Genomic DNA, 24546 nt, shown 5'->3' with positions numbered 1-24546 from the left:
AATATAGATCCCTGCAACAAAGACCCCACATCACAGAACTTTTGGAGTTACTTTCCCGAAAACACTATTTTTCAAATAAATCGATATGAATTACATTTTACTTCTTATACCATCGGAAATTTGTGAGAACAAGCTTTTTAGTGTAGCTACATCTACATTATATCTGCCCTGCTAAATCTGTCCCCCTTAGCTTTTTATCTCTCTGCAGCTTGCCAGACGTCCTTATCATTGGCTTGAAATATTAACGAGTTTCTGCCTCCCGTCCTGAGGGGACTCAGTAACTTTTATAGTACTTACTACACTGCTGTCTTCTAGAGATGACACATGTTCACTAGGAGTCCACATTCCCAATCTTCAGACCGACTTGTAGACAAGACACAGTACTAGTCTGAAATTCTTCACCTTTTGAGGTGGGCAGGTTAATGCAGAGTATGCTTCAACTTGTCTGACATACTGGTGCACATTACAAGGTGTCTGCATGCTTTCCCACTCCACAAAAAAAATTACAGAACCTAAATGTCAACTCACTCCAAGCAGTGAATCTTTACTTTTGAGCCAGTAACCTCCTTCAGATTACATTTCCTGCACAAGATGTCATCCACTTGTGTGCTTCTGCCTCCGCTCGATTCTCACACTATTCATCACTGACTGGATGTAACTCGACTTACAAATACTGTACACATATATAGTTCTCTCTATTGTGATATTTTTACCTATTGTAGGTGAGTCAGTAATGAATCCCATGCGATTACCGGGGTTTCACTGTATTGACCCCAAAAATTGTAACAATGAGATTCAACAACTGACATGAAAGCATAACTAGCTATTGTGTATGTGTGGGTCGTATGAAGTAGTTTTAAAGGGGACATATGGTATTCTGGAAAATTTTCTTTATTTGCTTGTATACAAATAGTTGGTGCTCTGCAGTCCCAGTGCATCCACTGAGTGTGAAATTAAACCATCAACTACATTTTTTGTCATGATTGTTCGTCATTGGAGAGAAAGTGAGAGTTGCTGTTGGCCAAGCACTAAATGTCTGTTAAAATCCATCCATCCATTTTCTTTGCCACTTATCCTCACGAGGGTCGCGGGGTGTGCTGGAGCCTATCCCAGCTGTCAATGGGCAGGAGGCAGGGTACACCCTGAACTGGTTCCCAGGCAATCACAGGGCACATAGAGACAGACAACAGTCGCACTCACAATCACACCGATGAGCAATTTAGAGTGTCCAATTAATGTTGCATGTTTTTGGGATGTGGGAGGAAACCGGAGTGCCCGGAGGAAACCCACACAGGCACGGGGAGAACATGCAAACTCCACACAGGCGGGTCCGGGATTGAACCCGGAACCTCAGAACTATGAGGTCAACGCCTTACTAGCTGAGCCGCTCTGATAAAATCACTCAGCAAAAAAAAACAACTCTCCATGTGACCTCTACACTAACTTAATGTATGTCGGGGGCTGGGAGCAGGGCAGAAATGTTTGTTCAGATCTTCTTTGTGTGTGATAAAATCTATAAAAACATACCCAGTCGCATATTTCCACCAAGTGATAAAGGAGAGTTTTGCTTCGGTGCAAACAAACAAAGCAACGCCTTGCTGTCTCTGTCTATGCTTGCGTGGCTCTGTTGAGTGACTCGACTCACATGTTCACTGACTAGTTTATATCACGCCATGATAAGCTTGCAGGTAATATTTTTATCTTACATTGTTGGATGCATCCCGTTACTTAATGTAATAGCGGAGACGGGCGGTTGGTAATTATTACGGTTGCAAATGCAGCCCGGGTCCAAGTGTGACAGTGAGTGAAAAGAGAGATGTTTGAAGGACGCTTGTTGTCAATAGAATACACCCATCCATCTTCCGTGCTGCTTGTCCTACAAGGGTTGCGGGAGTTTTGGAGTCTATAACAGCTCATATCAGGCGAAAGGCTGACTACGCCCTGAACTGATCGCCAGTCAGTTGCAGGGTGAACAATAGAATACAGTTTTACTGAAATTGTAATGAAAGAAAATATACTTATCAATTAAAAAGAAGAATTTAATCAATCAGGCAAATCTGAAATATGGGGATTTTTTTCTACATGACCACTGTTGGCTTACTTTCTGTGTGCTGTGCTTCCTTGAGGGAAAAAAAAAAAAGTTGTTTCAAGGAAGCCAGCTGTATGGAGATGAGTGGCCATGGAAGGATGGACACAGGAAGAAGGGAATGGAGTCCAGGAAGCTGTCGACTCAGAATGGGCAAGGCAACACTTGGCAGCATGATGTGGCTCTGTGTCTTGTTGTGGCGAGAGGTTTTCACAAGGTTGAGTCTGTTTTTTTGTCCCACCCCCACCCCGCACCCCCTTCCACAAAGCACACACACACAAAATGGTTGTGCAGCAACTAATTACAGTTTTTAGGCTAGCTGCCAGGAAAACTACAACACACAAGCTTTTTCCAGTTTCTCGTTTGCAGTCCATGTAGAAACTCCACAGCTAATATTTTTAGCTAGCAGTTGCAGAAAACTAGTGCATTCTTCTTGACTGGTTACATAGCTCGTTTTACACTTGAAACTATGCGAGTCCCATAACGCAGATGTCTGGAAACGATGAGTGCCAACCATGGAACAATAATTACTCCCTGGCACTTATCACGGAATACAGATAAAATATTACTACGAAATATCAGTTTATGCTTTGCTGTCCCGTTATATTGCAACTTTTTTATCATAGATGCTAATCTATTGTTTATACAATTTATGTGCTGTGTGTATAATTGTTATTCATTGCACTCTCTTTACCGAAATCCGGCTCATCGTCAGAAAACTCATCTTTGAGTATGCCTACTACTTTATTGCCTGCATAGAACCATTAGAGGAAATACAGAAAGAGCCTCAAAGGAAAAGGTCATTGAGTGGGAACAACAACAACAAAAAAATAACTAAACGTACATTTACCTTCATACCTATCTTGCTTTTTGCTCTCCGCTTCCTCGCAGAGCATTCTTGTGTCATAAATAGCGATTGGTAATTGTTTATAGAGGAACATGTTAATTTTGACACTGACTTCTCCAATGCTATTTCTCTGGTGTTCATCCAGTTGCCAAGCTGACATTCAGGTTTAAAAAGAAGCCACAGCGTTTTCATCTAAATGGAGGCGGTAGAAGGGCTTTGATGGAGCCACGTGGGGTACGTACAGTATTTTAAGCAAAGCTGGTTTTCATGCAAGTGACTGATACGCTTTCACAGCACGAGTGCGCATTACGGTCGCAGCACAGCGAGCGGTGACAAATGCAAATTGATATTTCACATCAGAGGAACGTTAAACGTGTGAGGCAAGAGCACAAGCGTGCGTGCATGTGGGAGCAAGAGCTGCAACGCGGAGGCAATGAGCCAGGTTCATCACACTGAAGATGTTGGCGAGTGCGGTGGTGACGAATCCTGGCCGGTAGGGCTCTTGAATCATCTCATCAGATGCACCTTGATACCTTCATGCCCACGCAGCATACAGAGACAGGCCTGTACTTCGACTCTAATGATGACAGAAGCCCACTTAAAATGAGGGCTGTTGGTGAAATGCAGCTTCAGCCTTGATACTGTTTTTCGTTATATAAAGCAATGAGAATTTGGTAGACTATTTTACATTGTAGTTGTGTTGAGCATGTCCGGCTCACAGGTGAGAGGTCATTGGCTTGAATCTTGGCTCTAGTCCCAATAGTGCCGCATAAGTGTGAATTTGATTGTAAATGTTTTTGTTTGTGACTGGTTTGGCAACCAGTCCAGGGTGTGGCCCACCTCTCGCTCAAAGTCACTAATAAGGCGCTATTCAAAATGGCTGGATGGATTGACAATAAAATATTGTCATAAAAATAAATTCCATAATTTTAAATTCTATTCCCCTATCGAGCAACCCGGCCGAGCGCAACTGAATTGTCGAACAGTATGCGGGGTTCTGCAGCTAGTTTTCATGAGTGGCTGTCGGTCTGCTACTGTTTTGGCTGTGAGTCAAAATTTGCAAATGAATGGAGTGAGAGAGCGCAAGACAGAGGATGCGCAAATAGAGCAAGGCCCCGCACCAAGTGGATTCTCGGTTTATAAATTGAAAACGTTTACTTCTGATTGGTTGGCCAAAAGGAATTCCACTAATGTGAAACCAACTGTTGTGCAAAATAGAAGAATGACAACAATCTTGGTCGATGATTTGATGTTTACATAGTCACATACAACACGAATTTACAGCCTCGGCCGGATTAGAACCCGGGTGCTAAGACCTGTGATGCCAATGTGCTAACCACCTGTCCCTCTGCTGCCCCTTAATGAAATTGGATTTTTTTTTTTTAAATTATACGATGATTCGATTCGTATAAACCACGTAGAGTTGCCCATACTCGCTAGGTTTGTACTTGGATGGTCAAACACAATCTGACATGCTGGTTGACCTCCCATAGGTTTATTTTTTTTTGTGGGTAGGTGCGGGCGGCGAGGGGGTGGAAATAATGCAATTTGACTAACTAATCTGCTATCGTAAAACCATTTACTGCACAGGTTATGTTTTAACAAAAAATATTTTATTTAACCTTATTTGCTATCTCGAAAGTGTAAAAATGTTGACCACTCTTATAATTAAAATGTTAAAATAAGCACTATATTTCAAGGTTCTAAGGGCAAAGGTGAAATATGTCACGGATGCTCTTCCTGTATTTCACTTTTTAACATTCGTATCACAGTATAAAAAAGAGTTGATTCCCGTCTACCCTACTTCTACACATTGAAACCAACGCTACCATAAACTGCCTCTGTATATTTGTCTTCTCTTCTTATGGTCAAGTAACACATTGTTCTTTTGGTGTAAAAAAAAAAAAAATCAAGCACCAAATGATGTATTCCACTTAAATTGTCACCAAAAAAAGAAAATAATGTTAATGGATAATTGAGGGTTGGCTGAGGCCATTTAGTGTAACGACAGTCTGATTGTTAGTTGGTGGGCTCCATTTTGTGCGCGATAGTAAGCCAGTCTCATAAATCAGTCGACTCAAGTTTTCTGATTTTTACTCCACCAATGTCTGTTTGTTTGAAGTCACGACTGAATAAAATAAGAGGCTATGTGCATGTAAAAGCTTCCTAAGTATTATACTGATTCAAGACAAATGCCATTAAACTATCAAGAAATCCTTAATACGGATAATCCCTCAGGGAAATGATTGATAAGGGTCTTCAAATCGTGGCGGGGAGAGAGGAAGATGCGTCACCGCTCAAGCGTACATGTGTGTGTTTGTAAGTTTTGAAGACACAAACAAACATCGGAGTGTGATGAACTGTGGTAGGGTGCTACACTTCAGTATACAGGATATGCTTGTGGAAACCTTAACAGTTCTTAAGAATGCATACATACTTTGTATGGCGATGATAAATAGTCCTCAAATTTAGACAAGAATAAAGACATGACAGAATTGTATCTTGCACACTGACTATGAATATTCATGCAATTGATGGCACAATCTGTGCCAGGGGATACTAGCTCCAGATTAGAGGAGTACAAGAAGCAGCATAAGAACCAACAAAGTGTGGGTGCGTGAGTGCATGTGTGGACACAGAGTGACATTACAGACCCGGAGTGCATGAGCTGTGTGTGTTTGTGTGTGTTTAACTGATTGACAGACTATTCGGTCATGCCTTCTATCTCTACAGTCGCATGTTAGCTTTTCTTCTCGCGTTGTGCCCACAGGAAAATAATAATTAGAATTAAATCAGAGGCTTTAGTTGGGGCCCGTGAAGGATTTTCCAAATGATTTCTCTCTTTTTTTCCCCATTATTTTAATACCATCCTACTGTCAGGTCAAAGACCGTTTTAATATCTCTGACAAAAAGTTGTTGTTTTTGTTTTTTAATGAAAACTCCAAACTCTTCCTTTAAATACAACTGAATTCTATTTAGGCAGTGATTCTTCTGCATACCAATAGTGGTACTTGTAGTACACTTTGAGAATTACAACTATGGAAAGGAGCTAAGTGAATGTCAACCATGCCTCGATTTCGCCCTCTAAGGCGGGCGCACACGCACACATTCAAATCTTGCTTACAGTTTGAAAACGTTCATACTGCACCTTTAACTTTTTAGTACAATGTGTTCGCATTTAATCTTTTAGAAGTTTTTTTTTCCAGCATTTATTTGGCACTATTTTTAACATATACTGTACATGCAATCCGTTTCACCTGAATCATTCAATCAATCATTCGACTTCACTCTATTGCACAGCTACTGCAATTACACTACCTGTAAATGTAGAACGGTCCATTTTGGAAAATGTCTTCAGATCGGGTTCTCTTATTTAAACGGAGCAAGCAATTGCATTTAAGTTTATCTAAAAAAAAAAAAAAAAAAAAAAAAAAAAAGGGGCCAACAGCATTCATTATTTTCCAAAGTGACCAGAATGCAAAATAAACACACTTGAGTTTGAAATTAAAATGTCTGAAAATTAAATTAACATCTGAATAGTAATAAAATGATAGGCATTTGTTAAAATATGTAAAAATAGGCGAGTTTCCCTGGTAAGGGTTAGTGTTCTTTTGTTGTTATTGTTCTTCTTGAAAGCAGTTCCAAACTCCGTTTGTAAAAGAATGTCCCTGAATACAAGTTTCAGATGTGGTGTGTGTGTAAACACTCAACAAATGGAGCCAAATTCGAGAACATAAGAGCAATACCAGGAACACGAGCAGCAGGTTTTCCGGTCATATGCTCATAAATTGCATTTTTTTCTTTTTTTTTTTTTTATTGAATTAAGAGTGAAAATATGTTCTCAGCTGGTGTCTCCTTCTCACACGTACACACATCATGCTAGGGATGAACTAGGAGTATATAAATAGATCAGGGGTGGGAGTTGGGATCTAAAGAACAAGTGCAGTTCTAATAGATGCCAAAGGACACGCCTGCGGAGACTTAATACATTTGCTGTATATTTGATGATTAGTCCTCCTATCACATTTTGTTTTTTTGCAATTTGAATCGAGAAATTCCCTTTTTTTATTGCTTGACTTTTCATATCATTCTTTTTTCGTGTTTTTGTTGTGAAAAGATGTCGGTTGTTAAGTAGTAATGCATTATTACAAGCCTCCAGTGTTTGCATTGGTGTGTGCACTCTCTTCAGCACAAGGATGTTGTCGTTACACATCTACGAAGTGCTCAGCCGTGGGCCCTGAAAATAAGTCATCTGTTCTTTTGGGAAAATTGCCAGCGTGCAATAATGGAGTTCAGTATGTGATCAAATTCATTTCGGGTTTTAGCACCATGCATTGAGATGTTGTAGACGGCCACCGTTGTGTTCCGTATGTTCTGAGTGATGAACATTTATTTTTTCTAGTGAGACTGTAATGCATTATTGATGCGTGTCTCATCGCGCCGATTGATTCACAGGCTGCAATTTGCAGTCATTGCAGCATTTCTCAGTAGGGTTCAAAGGGTTCAAACTGTTTATTCCCACTGGCAGTTATGTTTACGGTCAAACTAAACATTAAACAAAGAGAATTACACATTGTCTACTTGAAACAACCACACAGCTTTGCCTTAAAGTCTGTTTAGCATATTGAGTTGGCTGTGAAACTCTTCATTTATATCTTTAAATTATATTATGTGTTGATTTTATGTGATGTCATCCATTCGGCTGCCCTGAACGGTGGCCATTTTCGGTCACTGAGCTCCTGTGACTCATACATAGGCAAGATGGATGACATTATGTTTCTGACCGCATTTATTGAAGACGCGACCGACAGCACAAGTCCAGACTGACTATTAGGCATACACACATCACAGGACTCAGGAATGCATAGCAAAGGCGCAGTATTCTGCCCTTGATCTTTTATTCTATGTGACAGAAATCATGAAGGAGGAGCACTTACCTGTATGCTAACACTGAAAATGAAAGTCGGTGGAATATTATTTTTTTAATATCAAGGCAAACTCCATTTATTTCATTTTTTTTTCAAAAAGTAAAACCTTTATATTAGTTCACCACAAGCAAAGCGAAATGTTTATTTGTTTAAAAATTTGATGACAATGGCAGAAAGACAAAAGAATAAATATATCCAGTATTTCACAAAATTCTCAACTTTCAAGTGACTATAACAAAAAAGGATCTTAACTGTAATGTTGGCCTTCTGAAGAGTATCAATTAAGCTTGTTAGCTTAGCTTGGCGACACATCAGCACAATGGAGGTTGAGACCGGGCAGCAGGATAGCAGCGTCAGGCAATCGTCCACAAAGCCAAGTCACCATGAAGCACAGAGCCACAGAACGTCCCAAGTCTTTCGTTGGAAGCGTTAGGCGATGTCCCCGCTTACGCAGCCAGACTTGTATACCGGATCGTGAGGCTTGAAGAGCACGCTGACTAGCAACTCTGGAAAAAGCTTCAGTGAATTGGCGAGAGTTGTCAAAAAAAAAAAAAAAGTCAGAAGAAGGCTCTCTGATGGTTAGCACGTCCTCCCTTGTGTACTTGAGTCCCGAGACGCCCGTGAAACACAAACAGTAACCGAGAGTATTCTGTAGACTTCCACACTGGGTACGCATTAGATGGAGAGGTTAAATGGCGGCGCGTAGTGGTTCAGCAAAAAAAAAATGTGACAACCCATTATGGCCACCAATCACACCAGAAGGAGCAGCATTATGTCCAATTGGATTAAGGCAATAAATTCAGTTTTTTACATTCATGTTATTACTGTATTTTGAAGTATTATGAAGTGCATGCACTGCTATTATTCTTGTTCAAAAACGCGTTACAAAAAAAAATCTGGGGTGGGGGGCTGGAATTTGTAGTCATTTCAATAGGGACAGATGATTTGAGATACATATTATACCCCCATGTCAAAGACACTGCTGTTATCAATACTGTATTTGTCTCAAACATGTTTTACTCACAATAACAATACTGTATACTTATTGGATTGATCTTTTTAGCTTCTTAGCTGCGTAATTTTTTCACTAAATATAAATTGTAGGTTATTTTTAACTCTGTTAAGACGATATTGGATTCTTTTCCAAGAGCACAACTGGATTTTACGTTGATTTGATCGGTGAGATCGGTATCGGCCAACAATCGGCTTTAATGTTATGATTTGTTGGTACGATCAATTGACCCCTCCGTACAGGGCACTTAACCACGCCTCCTGAAGTGACGTCACGCCACGTGCGCTGATGTCAGACAAACAATTAGGAAAAATATCGGCGCAGCAAGAAAGGAATAGAGCGAAACTGTCCGATTTACCGGCTGATTTCTCACTCGCATTCTTAGCTAACAGTGAAATATCGTTGAAAAGCAGACAGCAGGGTTCAAGTATTTCAGCGAGGGGTATTTCAATGGTATTTACATGCATATCGACGGAGAAACCATTGATATTAGCGCGAGATCTTTCCAGAGTCAGAGGAAGACCGAGAAGCCACATAATATAATATATTATAACCCAAAGACGAATTCGTCATTGACAGTTTCCTATTTTCGTGTTACCTATTACTCTTGTGTGCAGAATCTGTATGTGTATCTGGATAGCCGTTTGTGAACCGCCGTATGAAGGAAAAGAACAAGGCGAGGCTTGATTTACGAGTTGCTTCTCTCGTTTTCTTTGTGTAACGTCACGCGCTCCCCTCAATAATTTTTCTTGAATTAGTGCCGAACCTACGCAAGTCCCGACCGAGTTCGACAATCACTACTTTAGTGTCCTCAAACATCCTTCCTTCAGTCTTGGTGTCTCGGTGCACGTCGAAGGCTTTTAGGACTGCTAGTCCGGTTTAGCTTAACTAATTAGCCGCGAACAATGGGACACGTTTGTGCAGTCAGATCATCGCAAAATATCGCTTAACACAGATCAAGTGTGTCAATCATTCACACTTAGCTATGTTATGCAAGCGAAGAACTGCTAATTCATTTATATGAGACATGTATTGAAAATCAAATATCCGGCATACCTTCGTGCAAAAAAAGTCCGGTTTAGCTTCGCTCGGGAGCGCCGAACAGAGACACGTTTGTGCAGTCAGATCATCGCAAAATATCCCTCAACACAGATAAAGTGTGTCAATCATTCACACTTAGCTATGTTATGCAAGCGAAGAACTGCTAATTCATTTATATGAGACATGTATTGAAAATCAAATTTAGGGTTTACCTTCATGCAAACATATCTGTTCCGGTTGATGGATTCAGTTGATCATGCGGTCTTCCTCAAAGTTTGATCCATCGAAGACATTTTTCGTACTCGGTCTTCTGTTCCGGTTGATTTTAGATGGATTCAGTTGATGATGCGGTCTTACATAAAGTTTGATCCATCAAAGACAATTTTCGTACTGGGTCTTCGGTTTATGAAAGGGTACGAATTGAACTCCACCAACAAGCCTTTCAGGATACCTGTCGTCACTATTATAAGTCCGTGACTACACCTCTTAACCATATCTATTTTTAAAGAACCCAAATACGCGATAAAACGCCAACAGAAGCTATACTGGACCATCCAGCCAGCATTGTCTGAGATTTGAGTCCGAGATTATGCAGATCTCTAGCCTCTGATTGGTCAGTGACGCGGATTGCGCAACATCCACGGAGGGGTCAATTACGTTAATGATCGGCTCCGCAAAAGACATTTAATGCATGTCGCCATCGTGCCCAGTATATTTGAATTCAAAAGCAATTTTATTTTTAGTATTCTCACGTGTGTGTTAATGTGTTAATATGTTACAGCCGATAAAGTGATTTAAAAAAAAAAGAAAAATATCTTGGCCGGATGGTAGAGACAAGACGGCTGAGCGACAACATGTAATGCGCGGATCAGACTACAAGATACATTTCCTCTTTCATGACTGCAATATGAGACTATTGTAATCAAATCTTGTATTCCGATATCACTGCATCCCATTTTTTTACGAGTGGTGGCAACAACAACACAAGACTGTCACAATGGCTCGACTGCATAAATAGATGAACAAAAATACATTATTGATTCAAAATATATTTTTTGAGCATTTAAGTACACAAGTATATACGGTAAATAAACATGTCCTTTAAATTGACTCATTGCTCCATCTTGTGATGGTTTCGGTCATTAGTTATCTTCTCTTTTTAAATGGGTGATCGGCCCCAAAAATCCTGATCGTGTAAAGCCTAAACACAAATACGGTAACACCTTTTGCTATTCAAGTTAACACACTGTTCTGTAGAAACTTGGTCTAACTCAGTCCAACTGTGCACTGTAGACGCTGATGTGACCGTCTTTTCTTGAAGGTGAGGCTTTTGTATGCGTCAACCGCAAGGCCTCCTCCCTATGGACATTTATGGTTTAATCTGAGTTTTCACCTCCTGTAATAGACCAGCTGTCACAAGAAGGACACGCAGTGAGGTCTTACTTCCAACTTCCGTGAATATTGCTGTCTAGAGACTGATGGCTGCAGGAACTATTCAATGGCTGAATGCCCTTCTATAATAGTACGCTTCCTTCTATTAGTAAAGAACTTTTTCCGTGTGCCTGTGATTGTGGTTCAACTGCCGAACAATCCGTTGACTTTTCACGTTTGTCCGCCAACATATGTTTGAGTAAACTTGGAATGTGATTTCATTGCGGAATTGGGGCAAATGTTAAGAAAATGGGTGACGTATAGCACAAGTAACCATAGTTACCAGATATTTTACATCATGCTGACCATACATGTTCCGTCAGCTGGTGTTGTTTCACCAAGAGATGGCTGTAACTTTAATGGAATTCTGTTCAATTTAACAGTCCAGATAGAGTTTTATAGCCACGACTCCTCGTTCGGATACTGTGAGCCATATGAAAAAAATGTTCTCTGCCTCCCTGATACTGTCAGTGTTGTCCGTTACATGCAACGTCTTAAAGACACTGTAACAGCTTTTATTTTTTGAGATTGTCTGTGGCCTCCGATATGTTCAGTGAGACTCAGAATTTGCAGGCCCTTGAAGTTGTATTAGTATTAATTGATTGCTGTTCAATCGCAACCAAATAGGATGGACTACAAACGTGTGTTCTTTAACTTTTTTTGCTTTATTTTGTGTGTGTATTTTGTTTGTATTCTACCACGCGGAGTTGAACAGATTAGTTGACGTATTGAGTTTACCACTGCAAAATACCGATTATAGCTTGTAGTTGAATGACTGGCAATCACGTTTTTTTTTTTTTAAACAACCGTGGACGCCTCGCAGAAAGCAACAGGTGGTGGGTCTGTGCCTCAGGCATGTGCAAATGTTTAACTAAAAATTACACTGGCAGCAGAGTCACTTGCAAGATATGCAAGTCTATTCTCAAATCTGAAAAGGCCTCCGCTTCCTCTAGCTGACGAACAGACTAAATTCACACGAAAGCTGTCAATGAATTCACCAAATCCCAAGCTGGAACAGAAGAATGGCAGAGAACATACTGTAGCATTAGGCGATGCAATGAGGATGAGCGGTGATCAATCAGCTATGTCTTTTTTTGTTGTTGTAAAAATGAATGACAAATATTGACCGTAACTACACCAAAAACAAAACATCCAGCTAATGTCTCACTCAAGCCTCCTCCGAGACACGCACCAGCATACCAGTACATTTCCTCTGTACGGTCACTTATCCAATCAGACATCACAGACACTCAGCACCTTGGGGAAACTGTAGTGGGAATCCATATATGATTGTCGGTACCAGGGTTGCTAAGCATTCTCTCTTGTGACTCACGTCGACAACTAAACAAACCATTACGACCCCCAAGGAAATTGGACCCACGCCGCTCTCACAATCAAGAACCACTACTGTCTTTGTGGTTTCTTAAACCCCTTTTGCTCTGCTTGATAAAGCTGTAATTCACCCCCCAGCCCCCAACCCCTATTTCGTCCGACATCACTGTTCTGCTGTGTCAATATGTAACATTAGTGTCAGAGGTAACACCACCTCTGTATAAAAACCGCATGACAAAAAGCCAGGAAGGGGTGTGAAGTGTCCTGCTTCTCTCACAGAATTCCTGCAATATCCTGCCTTAGGGGCTTTTACGCATTCTCTGTGGTTCCATTGAGTGCAATTAGGCATCTGGTTGGTCATTGAGTACAAGCGACTTGGTCCGAGCTGGGTAGTACAATATGACAAAGTCAAAAATAAGTAGATTCATGACGTTGCACTGTGTTTATATAGAGATGCATGTGTATCTGTACTTCCGTGCTCAGTTGGCATCTCACTTGAAGCTCACAGCGCCACAACTGTTGCTGCATACCCCCGTAAGCCCCCCATCTGTGCTCCGTTTGTTGTGGTTTTCTATGAGATTTAATGTTTGGGTAAGGAAAATAGTTTTAAAGGCATGTCAGGATGAGATTTGTGCGCGAGAACACAAGGGGGTGTTTGCAAGGCCAACAAACATTTCCATCCTGAAGTAAGGCAATTTTTTTTTTTTCCCCAAGTCAAATTAATTTTCATTCCAGAGAGCCAAATGCTCCAAACAGGTTCTTGTTCGCTGGTGTTGAAACCTTGAAACCTGACCCAGGTTAAGAAGGTTTGTTTGATTTGTTCTTTCGCCGTCTTGTCGACATTCTCTGTCTGGGACAATGCTTGCTCAACAGCAGCCGACAAAATACAACATGCGTGAGCAGCAAACGTCACTTTCGCAAAGGCTTCTTACAACATCTCCACGGCACTGGCCTGCAAAATACAAAGCTCTGGTGTAAGGTATTAAATTTAGGGCTCATTTCTCTAGTGGATATACTGATGTCCGTCAGATCCCACAGCACCTGCCCTGTTGTATTTTAAAATGAGTTTGACTTTAGCAATTGTAGTATCATTTTATATATTCAAACCTTTCAATATGGCCGGATTGACATTTAATATCTAGGTCTTACACAGTTTGAAAAATATCAATATGAACCAGGTGGCACAGTAGATGACTGGTTAGCATACCCACCTCAGAGTTCTTCGGCCCTGCTGTTCAAATCTGGCCTCGGCTGTGTGGAGTTTAAGTACTCTGGTTTCCTCTCACGTCCCAAAATCATGCAATGTAGGTTAATTGAGGACTCTAGATTCCCCTTAGATATAAATGTGAGTGCGTATGATTGTCTATATGTGCCCTGCGATTGGCTGATAAGCAGTTCACAGTGTATCCCACCTCTCAGCCAAAGTCATCTGTAATAGGCTCCAGGTACCCTAATCAGGACAAGTGATATAAAAAAACGGATGTCAGGATTTCTGCCTATGCCCAGGAATAATACAGGTGTTGCTCTGTCTAAGCTTCCTAAACTAAATTACCGTAATTCGCGGCCTACAGAGCCCACCTGGTTGCAAGCCTCACCGAGTACATTTGTAAAGGAAATACCATTTGGTACATACATACGCCACAGCTGTGTAAAATAAAAATGAAAGTTTTGGAATCTTGTTGGATATTATGTAAATATGTTCAATTAACAGTCATTTAATTAACAGAATTTAAAGAGTGTTTTCCTGATCCAAACTGAGGCAAATGTGTTACCAATCTGAACAGACGATATATCGGAATTGGGCACACGTGGTGTAAATCTAGCCTAAGACTCTATTTCTCACACGCAAGTCTTCCTTTTCACTCTTTGATGGTTGATTTCAAGAGAGACCATTTCTGTCTTGTCTTTTCCTTCATAATGATGCACTTGAGTGATATTCATGAGTGGTCGCCACATTTCCCAGTTGGTGTTTCCTCTTCTGTTCTCTTTTCTTGAATGATTACTTGTTCTGTTGAAGCAAAAACTGCTGGGGGGGACAAAAGAAAAAAAACTAAATTCTTGTGTTTCTTGTAGAAAATTCCCAGAGCGTGATTCCAAAGGAACGCTTGTGTGACTTTTTTCATGTCTGCCAGCTCTTAGATCTGATTGATGAAAATGTTTAAGAGGCGCTGGTGTTTCTCTTGGGCTGGCAGTCTGGGGCAAATGTCGTGATAGTGTAGATGACGCATTGGGGGAAACCGTGCAGGTGGCTGGCTTGTGTTTTCGTGGAGGTCTTGTGTTTTTGTTCGTGATTGCATTGGATTGGTGTGTGTGTTTGTCCATGTGGTTCATCGGACGTCTACCTGGAAAAAGAGTTTACAGGGTCACGGCCACGACCCTCGCACACTCGCAACCCAATTTCCCATTTTGAGACTTTCACTCCCGATTTGACTGTTATCTGCAGGGAAAATAAAATGTTTCCCCAGTAGGAATCTGTATGTAATATTCTTACGCTGTGGTTTTATCAGACGCCTTCTGTCATTATAATTGGCTGCATAACATAACGATTGGGGGACTGACGCGCATTTTTGAGGCTCATTAATGAGCAAACAGTCTTGAGTTTGGAGAGCACGCGCTGATGATTCATGCTAGCGAAACCACAAACACTGAGCTCATTAGGAACTACAATGACTGTGTACAATACAGACCGCAACCAAGATTCATGCATTGTTCACTTAAACAGTGGAACCTCTAAAGTAATGTGACTTTGCAAAAAGGGATGGACTGATACCGATAACACATGTCAATACTGTATGGCTTTACCTGTACTGTCACTCTGAAAAGATGTTCCGATACAACGACTGGGGATATTTGGGATGATGCTACTTGTGTCAAATCCATCCACCCATCCCTTTTTCGTATTACTTATTCTCACTATGTTTGCGGGCGGGCTGGAGCCTATCCCAGGTCACGTTGGGGGAGAACGGCGGCACACCCTGAACTGGTCTCCAGCCAATCACAGGTGTTGGATTCAGAAAAAGTACAATGGTAAAAAACTGTTTAACACTATGTCTCCACAATTGAGTACTACATTGTTTGTAGTCTTTGCATGTTTTCAGCAATTATTTTCAAACATATATAATGTAATTGGAAAAAAAATTCTGAAATCACTTTACTGAATCTGGAGTTAAACCTAAAATTGGTAAAACAAGTGACAATGGCCTTGGTTTGACCACTTGTGTTGCATATTCTTTTTACCCATCTTCTCTTCTCGGGTGAATTGAGCTATATGGGGGTCTAATGGGCCTCGTGTTGTTTTTTTTTCTTACATAACTGTCACAAAAAAGCCAGAGGAAAAAAAACAAAATAGAATTTATAGCAGACCCAGTCCTGTAATTTCCAAATGCCACCTACTGGAATTTACGATCGTAATTGTTTTGATTGTCTGATTGCTCTGCTCCTGTAGTTGTAATTCATTCTCTCAGACAATAGTGGAGTGTAACAAATATCTCAGCATCACTGCTTAATCCGTACCTTGTGTCCAAACATGAAGTTATCCTCTTTGTATGACGCGATCACCTCTCCACCGCTTTCTTTTAATTCTGTAAAAAAAAAATCTTGCCACTGGACCAAGGCCCAGGCTGACTTTATTATCTGCCTGGGCACCACCGCTGTACACTATAGTGTATAGTGAAAAGCTATTTAGGTCAGGGATGAGTGACTTTTTTATCAGGGCTTTATTCTGGTTGACAGCCCCATCAATTAAACTCCTCAGTAATTGTATAATGCACCAGAACAATGGACTTCCTGTTCTATTTATGACCTCTGAACTCAATTTATTACTTTTACCCCTTGCATGATAATGGAAGGATGAAAGCACATCAACAGTCAAGTGAGGGGGAATAATTCACATGGATTTTTTTTGGGGGGGCGATAGAACATTACCACGGAAGCAGACACGAGGGGATGCTCAGAATTCGAATGGATACACACATGAAGAGAAGAGACAAATATGAGCAGTGTTCGGATGTGACCGCAGAAAGGGACAAATCGAGAGACGGGAATCAACTCTGACTTGAGATCCAACCAGAGAGCGTGGAGAACCATCTATCGGAAGAAGGAAAAACAGAATTACATTAATCCTCTCAAGCAATAATGAAATAAAAATGGATGGAGGAAAGGAGGTTTGATAGAAATGAAGGAGCAACAAACAGCCTCAGCATTTTGAGCATCTGATGCGTGGTGGCGATTTTATCGCTGCAATCTGACTTCAAATCATTCTAGAAGTTGAGATGCTGCTTGGTGCCTTTTTACAGATTCTCATCACATTCTAAGAACAAATGAAATATGACCGTGCATGTGACGCAGGTCTGCAGTGTATTATCTGACGTGTGTGCAGAAACTACCGGAACTTGATGACCTCGGTTGAGCAGGCTTGTTTTCCCGATTTCCGATGAGTCAGGGTAAGAGAGAGGACAGCATTATTTGCTCCAAGGCAGCTGAAGAAATATGTCCAAAGGGTTTATCTGCTCTCACTGGAGAATGGATTCAGGAATTTCTGTTAATTCTGTCTGTCAGTGGACTTTCATTTCTTTGATTTTTCATCTATTTTGACCAGGTTCAGTTGTTTTAGACAACAATTCGGTCACATACATCATGGCACCGTGGAAGCTGCAAAGTGCAATGCAGGAAATGTGTGATGTGACCATTTAGAGAACTTAAATTCCTCATTGGAAAGAGTCTTGCCGCTAAGTACAAAATCACAAATTTAATAAAGTATCAATTTCACTCAAATGAGTTAAAAGGCCATCCATCCAGCTATTATCTGAGCCACTTATCCACACAAGGTTCACGGGAGTTAAAAGACCACAGAGCTGAAAGCATAATGGCCAATTACCATCATGAAAAGGGCGCCTACCAACAAATGCTGTTGAACTTTATTTTAGTTGTACTTAATATCACACTTTACATTATTTACAATTGAAATACATTTTGTTTAGTGATGCACCAAATATTGGTATTACTGTCGATAGGCTTCATCTGTACTAATATCCGTAAAATGGCTCCAATATTACGACACCCAATACGAAGTTACTACCGTCATATACTAGATACATTATTCTGTCCTCCCTGAGAGTCCAGTACACACTTTGGCAGATAGTGAACAAATGTTTAGAAAGAGTCAGTGTCCTTGTTTCAAGCTGTTTGTTGACACTTACTTTTCAAAGTTTGTCTTTTTGATCAATTATTGATTAAAATATGAATGATATTTGACTTAGAAAACACATTTTCATCAAAATTACAAGAGGTAGTGGCATTAGCGATACTTGGATCTAAAGGTTCTGATACAAGTTCTAGTGCTTGTGCTCAGTCTAAAAAAGTGGTAGGAGTGCATCCTTGAAATGTGGAAATTAACCTGTTTCCTGCAGCAGTTGTTTGTTTGGTTGTTTTTTTTTTTTTAGGATCCACTTTATAGGGAAAGCCGTTTTTTCCCCCAAAAAATATTTTTAATAAAATGCCCAAAAAAAAAAAAAGCAGTTGCACTCCATCAATTGCTATAATTTCTTCTGTAATGAACGGCAAAGTATTGAAACACCTGGCTGTTAATCCTACACAAATGGAAAAATCCCATCATGTTTTGTGCACTGGGTCGCAGTCATGCTGCATTAATTTTTCACAAAGTGACATCCACGTCGTTGTGCTGTCATGAGCAATAACACCCCTTAATACGGCATGTGCACTGCGTTAAATTTTGCTGCACTGACAGAAACCAAATATAGTCTTGTAAGAGTCTTGAAATTTATTTATTTTTCTCTTTCTCTCTCTCTCTCTCTCTCTCTCTCTCTCTATGCTGTCTGTTATCAGGCTGCTGCTGACTACGCAAAGGCTCACCTGCCGGAGGCGCTGCGCCAGCAGCTGCTAACCTATGAACGTGAGCGAGAGCGGGACAGGGAAAAGGATAAAGAGAAGAATGAGAAAAAGGAAGGCGTGTCCTACCCATCCATCCTGGAGCAGCAGATCCTGATGTTAGACCGTGCCATGTTGGAAAAGCTCTCCGCCACGTATAATGAAGCAGGTGTGTTTGTATGTTTTTTTTATGGTTTATTGTAGGGTTTTTTTTTTTATTGTTGTTAGGAAAATTTTTGTAATATTAACTGTACACATAATATATAGTTATTGGCCTTACTTTTAGCTACACCTGTACAATATAACGATATATAATTAACCCTTTTCCCAAATTTGGTTGAATTTATTTCATTTTCTTTATTTTTTTTAATGGGTCAATGAAACCAAGGTTGAACTTGTTGACCATCAATCCAAAGGGTATGTTTGGTGTAAACACAACACTGCTCATCACCAAAGAAACACCATGCGTACAGTGAATCCTGGTGGTGATAGCGTCATGTTTTAGGGGTGTTTTTCTCCGGCTGGCATAGGAATTTTAGACAAGGTGGAGGGAATTATAATCCGTTCAAAATAGTTTTGGGGGAGTTATGCAGGTTTTTGGCCACATGAATGGTTGAAAAAGTTTTTAAACTATAGAATTTAGAATCATTTATCACCAAGACATCAAAACACATCTTTTGTCTCATTAGCTGTAGGCTTCGTTTCCTATAAAGCCCATGTATTGGTTATCATTACGTTATGTCTTTACCATACCATAATATAGCAGAAATACGTTGATATTTTTTGGGGGCCCACTCCTCGTGTGTACTACAAGTTTGGTTGATTCTAGGGTGTGTTCCAGTGCATAATGGACCCTTACTGTGAAACGAGGATATGGTATAATTAAAGTATTATATATATAGTGTAGGCAGAGTGCGCAAACTGGTTAGAGCGTCAGCCTTACAGTTCCAAGGACCTTGGTTCAAATCCCGGCCCCGCCTGTGTGGAGTTTGCATGTTCTCCCCATGCCTGTGTGGGTTTTCTCCGGGAACTCGGGTTTCCTCCCACATCCCAAAAACATGCATAGTATGTTAATTGGAGACTCCAAATTGCCAATAGGTGTGAATGGTCATTTGTTTCTATGTGCCCTGTGATTTTGTGGCAACCATTTAAGGGTGTACCCCGCCTCCTGCCTGAAGATAACTGGGATAGGCTCCGGCACTCGATAAACGGCTCAGAAAATGGATGTTAATCAATATGTCTAATTAGCCAATGAACACCTCTGTTCTCATCTTCCCCTCGCAGGTCACTCACATAATGCTCCTTTCTGCAAAGCTTTCACAAACTAAAACATCCCCATTCCTTTCTCTGACCCTTCTCTTACCTCACTGAAGCCTTTGCCGCCCCCCTACTCCTCCTCCTCTACCTCCCCGTCCTCCTCCTTACTCCTGCCTTACCTTCCTCCAGAGATAATTACTACAAGCCCTGTGAATATTGGCTTGTATTTAAACAGCTGAATAAGCAAGGCCATGGGACTGCTGACAGTCACTGTTCAACAATAGCCGACCGAAGGAGAGAGTATGAAATACAGAAGAGGCTTAAATAAATTACGACGGACTAGTCCAGTAGCATGGTGAATGCCAAGCCGTTTTCTAGCCACACAATATATTTGTTTTTACTTTACATGGACTTAAAAATTTCACAGATGAACCTTCACTCTCACCAAGACAAGACAGAAAATAATGATGACCTAAGTTGAATAATTTGCTTAAACAACGGCAAAGAGGTAAGGTTTGAAATTGGATTACAAGCCTGAGCAATGTGTAGTGTAAATAATTAGATTTTCAACACGTGACTCCCATGTCAGCAATTTAGCCTCCGCCTCCTTGAATCCAGGAGTGCTTTAGGGAAAGGGAAAGCGTATATGACACGGTGGTTGTTAAAAGAAGAGTATAAAACTCTCTCGGCAACAGCTCCGAACTATAGGCTCCAATATAGCAGTGACAATTCTTTTTTTTTTTTTGCACTAGCCCAGCATCGACCTCTTTATTATCCTTAATGCCTCTCATTCTTTTCTTCCGTACCCCAGCCAGAATCTGCTCACTGATCTCTGCTGATTTAGCAAGAAAAGCCATCTCCTGATCCCTCTCTCTTTTTGTGTTTTGATGCTTTGCAACCTTTTCACCGCACAACGGGCTTCTGTCCTGAGCTATTATTTAGTCCAAACAGTGAGACGTGCTGCCTGTGAGTTAACATGGGGAAAGCGATTTCTTGTTTAGGGTATGAATTTATTACAGTCTGAATGTCTTGCAGGCTGGGAGGGTAATTTCTGATCAGGTAATTGTTGCTCAGTCTTCCACTTGTGCCTGAATCACAGCTCTCTCCTCTTTAATGCAATCCGGGCTCGAGTTAAGATGACAGGGGAGCAAGTGAGAGAGGAATTCTCCAAGTGGAACTTGTAGTTTCCTACATATCTGATTCATCCCCCGGCTTGTTCTGTCCTTGTTGTTTAGCTGGAAAAAAAAAAAACATGAAGCGGCGATAAGACTAATGTGATTTTAATGGCATGGTCATAATCTTCAGGTCTGTTGCGCAAACAGTCTGCATGATGCAGTGCAGTATGCGTCTGCTACTAACTTTGACGCAATAGTTTTAACTCGGTCACATAACACGAATTTTGACACACAACATAATTTTGTTCACTGATGCAAGAGCACCGCAATTAAATGATAAAGTTGAAAACACCAATGTAGAGAGGAGATGGTTACTTGCAGGAAATCTTTCCATCAACTTATTCTTTTCTTCTGGTTGACTTTGACTCCTAGCGCCAAGAAAAGGCAAAATGTTGTTCTTTCAAAAATGTATAACACTTAGCAATACTTAATTGAAAGATGTCAAGCTACACAATAATTCCCCACCTATATGTTATTGTTATATGTTTTTTGTGGGGTGGGGGGGACATGTTTTTGTGCTCTTTTCAACACTAAAATGCCACAAAATGGTGACCTAAAACAGACTTTTCAAATGAAGCTCCTCGACTCACTTAAACATACCCGTTTGACACCAAGATACAGCAAGATGTTGCAAAGTAATATTTTTGTCTAAATGAAGCTCCTAAACTCACTTCAACATAGTTAATTGGCACCAAGAGCCCACAAGATAGGAGAAAAGCAATACTTTTATTAATGTGAGTGTTTATCGTGCGGTGGGCGGAACAGTGTCTCAGCTGGAAAGCGTTGGCCTCACAGTTCTGAGGTCCTGGGTTCAATCCCAGACCCGGTTGTGTGCCGTGCCTGCGTAGGTTTTCTCCAGGCACTCCGGTTTCCTCCCACATCCCAAAAACTTGCAACATAAATTGCCCCTAGGTGTGATTGTGAGTGTGCCTGTTTGTGTCTATGTGGCCTGCGATCGGCTGGCAACCAGTTCAGGGTGTACCCCGCCTCCTGCCCGTTGAGAGCTGGGATAGGATCCAGCACTCCCCCACACCTGTGACGATAAGCGGCTAAGAAAATCGATGGATGGATATCGTGCGGTGTGAGGTGTATTAAAGGTGAGTCTTCCTCCCTGATCTGCTCAGAAAACAGGAGCAAAAGCAGTCATTGTTTCACCAGTTCTGTCATGGTCCTACCGGTCCAGCCCTGGTTGTGCAGGTCCCCTGCACAGCTGCATTGATTAGGAGGCGCACACCTGACAACCAACCCCGTTAAGCTTGACGGTCCTGATACTTCTGCTCGCTCTGACTGATTCTCCAGCATTTGACATTGGAACGAATAAAGATCTTCCTTTAACTGCCTTCCTGTCTATCGAGTCGTGCATTTAGGTCCGCCCTAGCGTTGTGGTTGTGACAAGTTCCATGTTTACGTTCGCAACTCCCATAACGTAGTTCGACCCACAGAGAAATATTGGCCCGATTAGCTGTTGCGGGTGATTTCTCAGATCTGACATATTTGTTTCATGAACAACAAAAGTTCTTGCAGTGTTACATAATCCACGACTAACGATTTGGCACTGTGATAGCCCTACAACACCAAAATGAAAAGTTTAGCTTGTTTGATTTTTGGGATATCTGGTGTGGCATGTCAATGATCGCTCTCCAACAGCGCCCGTTCACGTAGACCAAGAGGACTGTCTATTGTAACTATTGTATTGGCTTGCCGTTGTCATCATAGCGGTACTTGGTTACCCTTCCTAATCATTTATCCACACGCGCAAACCAATGTTTACTGAATCTTTAGAGCGTGATTCGAAAGAATCCATACAAACGGTAGCGTTAGCACTACCTTGCTTGGCTACATACAGTAACATTTTATTGTCTGCTTGCGAGTGATATCGTATTAAAAGTATGTGAATGTACCTCAAGCTATGCTTCAATGGATAGCCCAAAACATCATCTTCCATGCACCCGGTGACCTTTTTTTTACCACATTATTTTTTTGTTTGTTTTTTTACAACATTGAATCAACGATCTATTGTTTGACGACAACTTGCCGCCACGGTATCAAATTGCGATGAAAGGTGTCACGTTTTTCTGCTCCCGCCTCCCCGACAGTCTTTGATTTGACAAGGTAAAGCCCCGGTGATAATAAAAGATGAGATCCGGTGGTATCGGTATTCATTGTTGCCACAGTCTGACCAACATATGGCAAAAATTGAAAACTATAGTTCACCATTGTGAAATAACTGGTAGTCTGATCCAGGCATAAATGTGGAGCATTACTCGTATGGCGATATTAATCTTGTTTCAACATTGATGGTTATTCCTCTTCAGTATAAACTAATAATTAAGATGCACATGGTGTGTGCTATTGTAATAGTGAGTGGTGAACGTGTTGCTTGGCATGGGCTTGCCTAATTGGGGTAGTGTGTGCTAGTAAGCCCCCTCTGTCCATTATCTCCATCGCTATGGGATCCAGATAAGGATAATTAGCCAGACAGCATGGCACACTGCAGGGGAAGCTATATGTTGGATTAGGGATGCATGCAATTAGGAAACTCATTTTTTCCACCAGGTTTTTTTTTTTTTAAAAAAGTGATTTGCTGCTGAGAAGTAATAGCTCTTACATCTTACATCTCATCTCTCCTTTGAAATGAGCACCTGTGGCATAAATTCGACAGGTCATGTTTCGCCAACGTGGAAATTTTAGAAGTCTCAACGTCTGCAGGTCTTTTCCAGCAAATTGCTTGCTTCATTCTAAAAACATGGATCTCATCCTGGTCTTTTGATGGCAAACAAAAGCACGCACGCTTTACGCGGTACAGTCGTCCCTCACCAAATCGCAGTTCACTTTTCAGGGTCACATTGTATTCCAGATTTTTAAATTCTATCAAATTTTAAATTGTAATGTTTTATTATAGGCCTATTCGCAGTGATTATTCTCAACACGGACCAATGATATTGCAGATGTAATAATACCCGCGAGCCAGGAGAGTGTGTCAAAATCAAAATTTCTAAAGTTCTCAAACATTTCACATTTAAAAACAAACATAAGATACAGTAGAATACAATGTGACTACTACAAACTAGCTTGCACAGCTGCATGGTAAAGTAAACATAGCTAGATAATTTAATATAGCCCACCACCGCTAGTTAGTCTTGTCAAGGATAAACACAGTTGCTGGTACTCTTTCGATCACTACATTGGTAACAAAATAAACACTGAACAAGTAGAGTTATACATTCAGCAGGCAGACTGGCTAATGTTCATCCAATTAACAGCCATGCGCCAACTCTACACTGTCATTCACTGATTCCCATATCACACAACAGGCCAGGACACACACACGCACACGCACGCACACAAACCTTTTAAAGCCAAAAGCCAAACACATTCTAAGTCACAGATACAGAAACAGTGTAGAATGTGACACCAACTAGGTTAAAATAGCACTTACACCTCACATTCATATTTTCTATTGGTTTTAAGCAAAATCTATATCTATTTACTTGACTAATCGCTGCAGACACCGCATGTGTCGATCTTCTCCATTCTTCTTCCCTCACTCG

The 24546-nt window shown here is 40.9% G+C and overlaps 1 protein-coding gene across 2 annotated transcripts in view; it reads left to right on the top strand.

The window, feature by feature from the left end:
- Positions 1-24546, top strand: part of ppm1lb (protein phosphatase, Mg2+/Mn2+ dependent, 1Lb) — a 50239-nt gene that overhangs the window by 17869 nt on the left and 7824 nt on the right. For both annotated transcript variants that reach the window (XM_061827686.1, XM_061827688.1), the window contains exon 2: positions 18522-18732. In XM_061827686.1, coding sequence (XP_061683670.1) covers positions 18522-18732 — 211 coding nt within the window. The remainder of the gene's footprint in view (positions 1-18521; positions 18733-24546) is intronic.

The sequence above is a fragment of the Syngnathoides biaculeatus genome, chromosome 8, assembly GCF_019802595.1.
Source record: "Syngnathoides biaculeatus isolate LvHL_M chromosome 8, ASM1980259v1, whole genome shotgun sequence".
Taxonomy (NCBI): Eukaryota; Metazoa; Chordata; class Actinopteri; order Syngnathiformes; family Syngnathidae; genus Syngnathoides; species Syngnathoides biaculeatus.
The sequence above is the reverse complement of the archived record's forward strand: the minus strand, read 5'-3'. Positions and strand labels throughout refer to the sequence as shown.